Raw genomic sequence first — 766 nt, forward strand, 5'->3', positions numbered from 1 at the left:
TATCGGTGTTTGCCATAAACATTGCCCTATTATAGTATGATTTAAAGCAATAAAACCATACTTAATGGATAACTTAAACAAATACAAATCAAAATCATTTCATGTGAGAAGCTGCATACAATATAATGCGAAGGTTTCCACTAGCCAGCCTTTTTATACGATTGTGTGTATAAGCTAAGGTTTGTTGTTACTGAAAAAAGCTTGGCAACCTCAAGTACATTCCCCAGGAGTGGTTAAAACATAATCTGAGAGTACTAGTTTAAGCATAGTTTTGATTGTCACATACTTATTAAAAGAGTGAGCTCTGGGACATTCACCCTCTATTCATCCACAGTTAAGTCTGGGCTATAGTTTAGAAGGTCAGAGGTCACTAGAAGGTCCCGGGATCGTCCTCTCAAGTTCAGAACCTCTTCCAGTAACCTCAGAGTCAAGTCCCTGCCCTCAGACTCCTCTAACAGAGGCCAATCCAACAGCTGAGCACTGGAGGGGAGAGCCGGCAGACCAGGCTCATATTCCTCTAGTGGATTGGGATAGAGCAGCAGACGAAGAGAAGGGATTCCTGCCGCTGTACGGGCCAGGCAAAGCAGTCCCGTTCTAGAGAGCGGGTTTAAGGCCAATCTTAATCTACGTAAAGCCTGACAGCTGGACAGGGAGGGAAGAAGAGCACTCAGGAGACTGTCTGAGAGGCCACAACCACAAAGTGAAAGCTGGCACAGAGAGTTTTCGGCTTGAGCTAAGAGACGGCGCAGAGAGGGCAGGGACGATT

At 45.4% G+C, this 766-nt stretch overlaps 1 protein-coding gene across 1 annotated transcript in view; it reads right to left on the bottom strand.

Moving 5' to 3' along the window:
• Nucleotides 1-7: 7 nt before the first annotated feature.
• Nucleotides 8-766, bottom strand: part of LOC107579472 (leucine-rich repeat-containing protein 14-like) — a 4004-nt gene continuing 3245 nt past the window's right edge. The window contains exon 4 of the mRNA XM_016265304.1: nucleotides 8-765. Coding sequence (XP_016120790.1) covers nucleotides 321-765 — 445 coding nt within the window. The 3' untranslated portion in view covers nucleotides 8-320. The remainder of the gene's footprint in view (nucleotide 766) is intronic.

Source organism: Sinocyclocheilus grahami, unplaced genomic scaffold (assembly GCF_001515645.1).
Source record: "Sinocyclocheilus grahami isolate Dianchi unplaced genomic scaffold, SAMN03320097.WGS_v1.1 scaffold17627.1, whole genome shotgun sequence".
Lineage (NCBI taxonomy): Eukaryota > Metazoa > Chordata > Actinopteri > Cypriniformes > Cyprinidae > Sinocyclocheilus > Sinocyclocheilus grahami.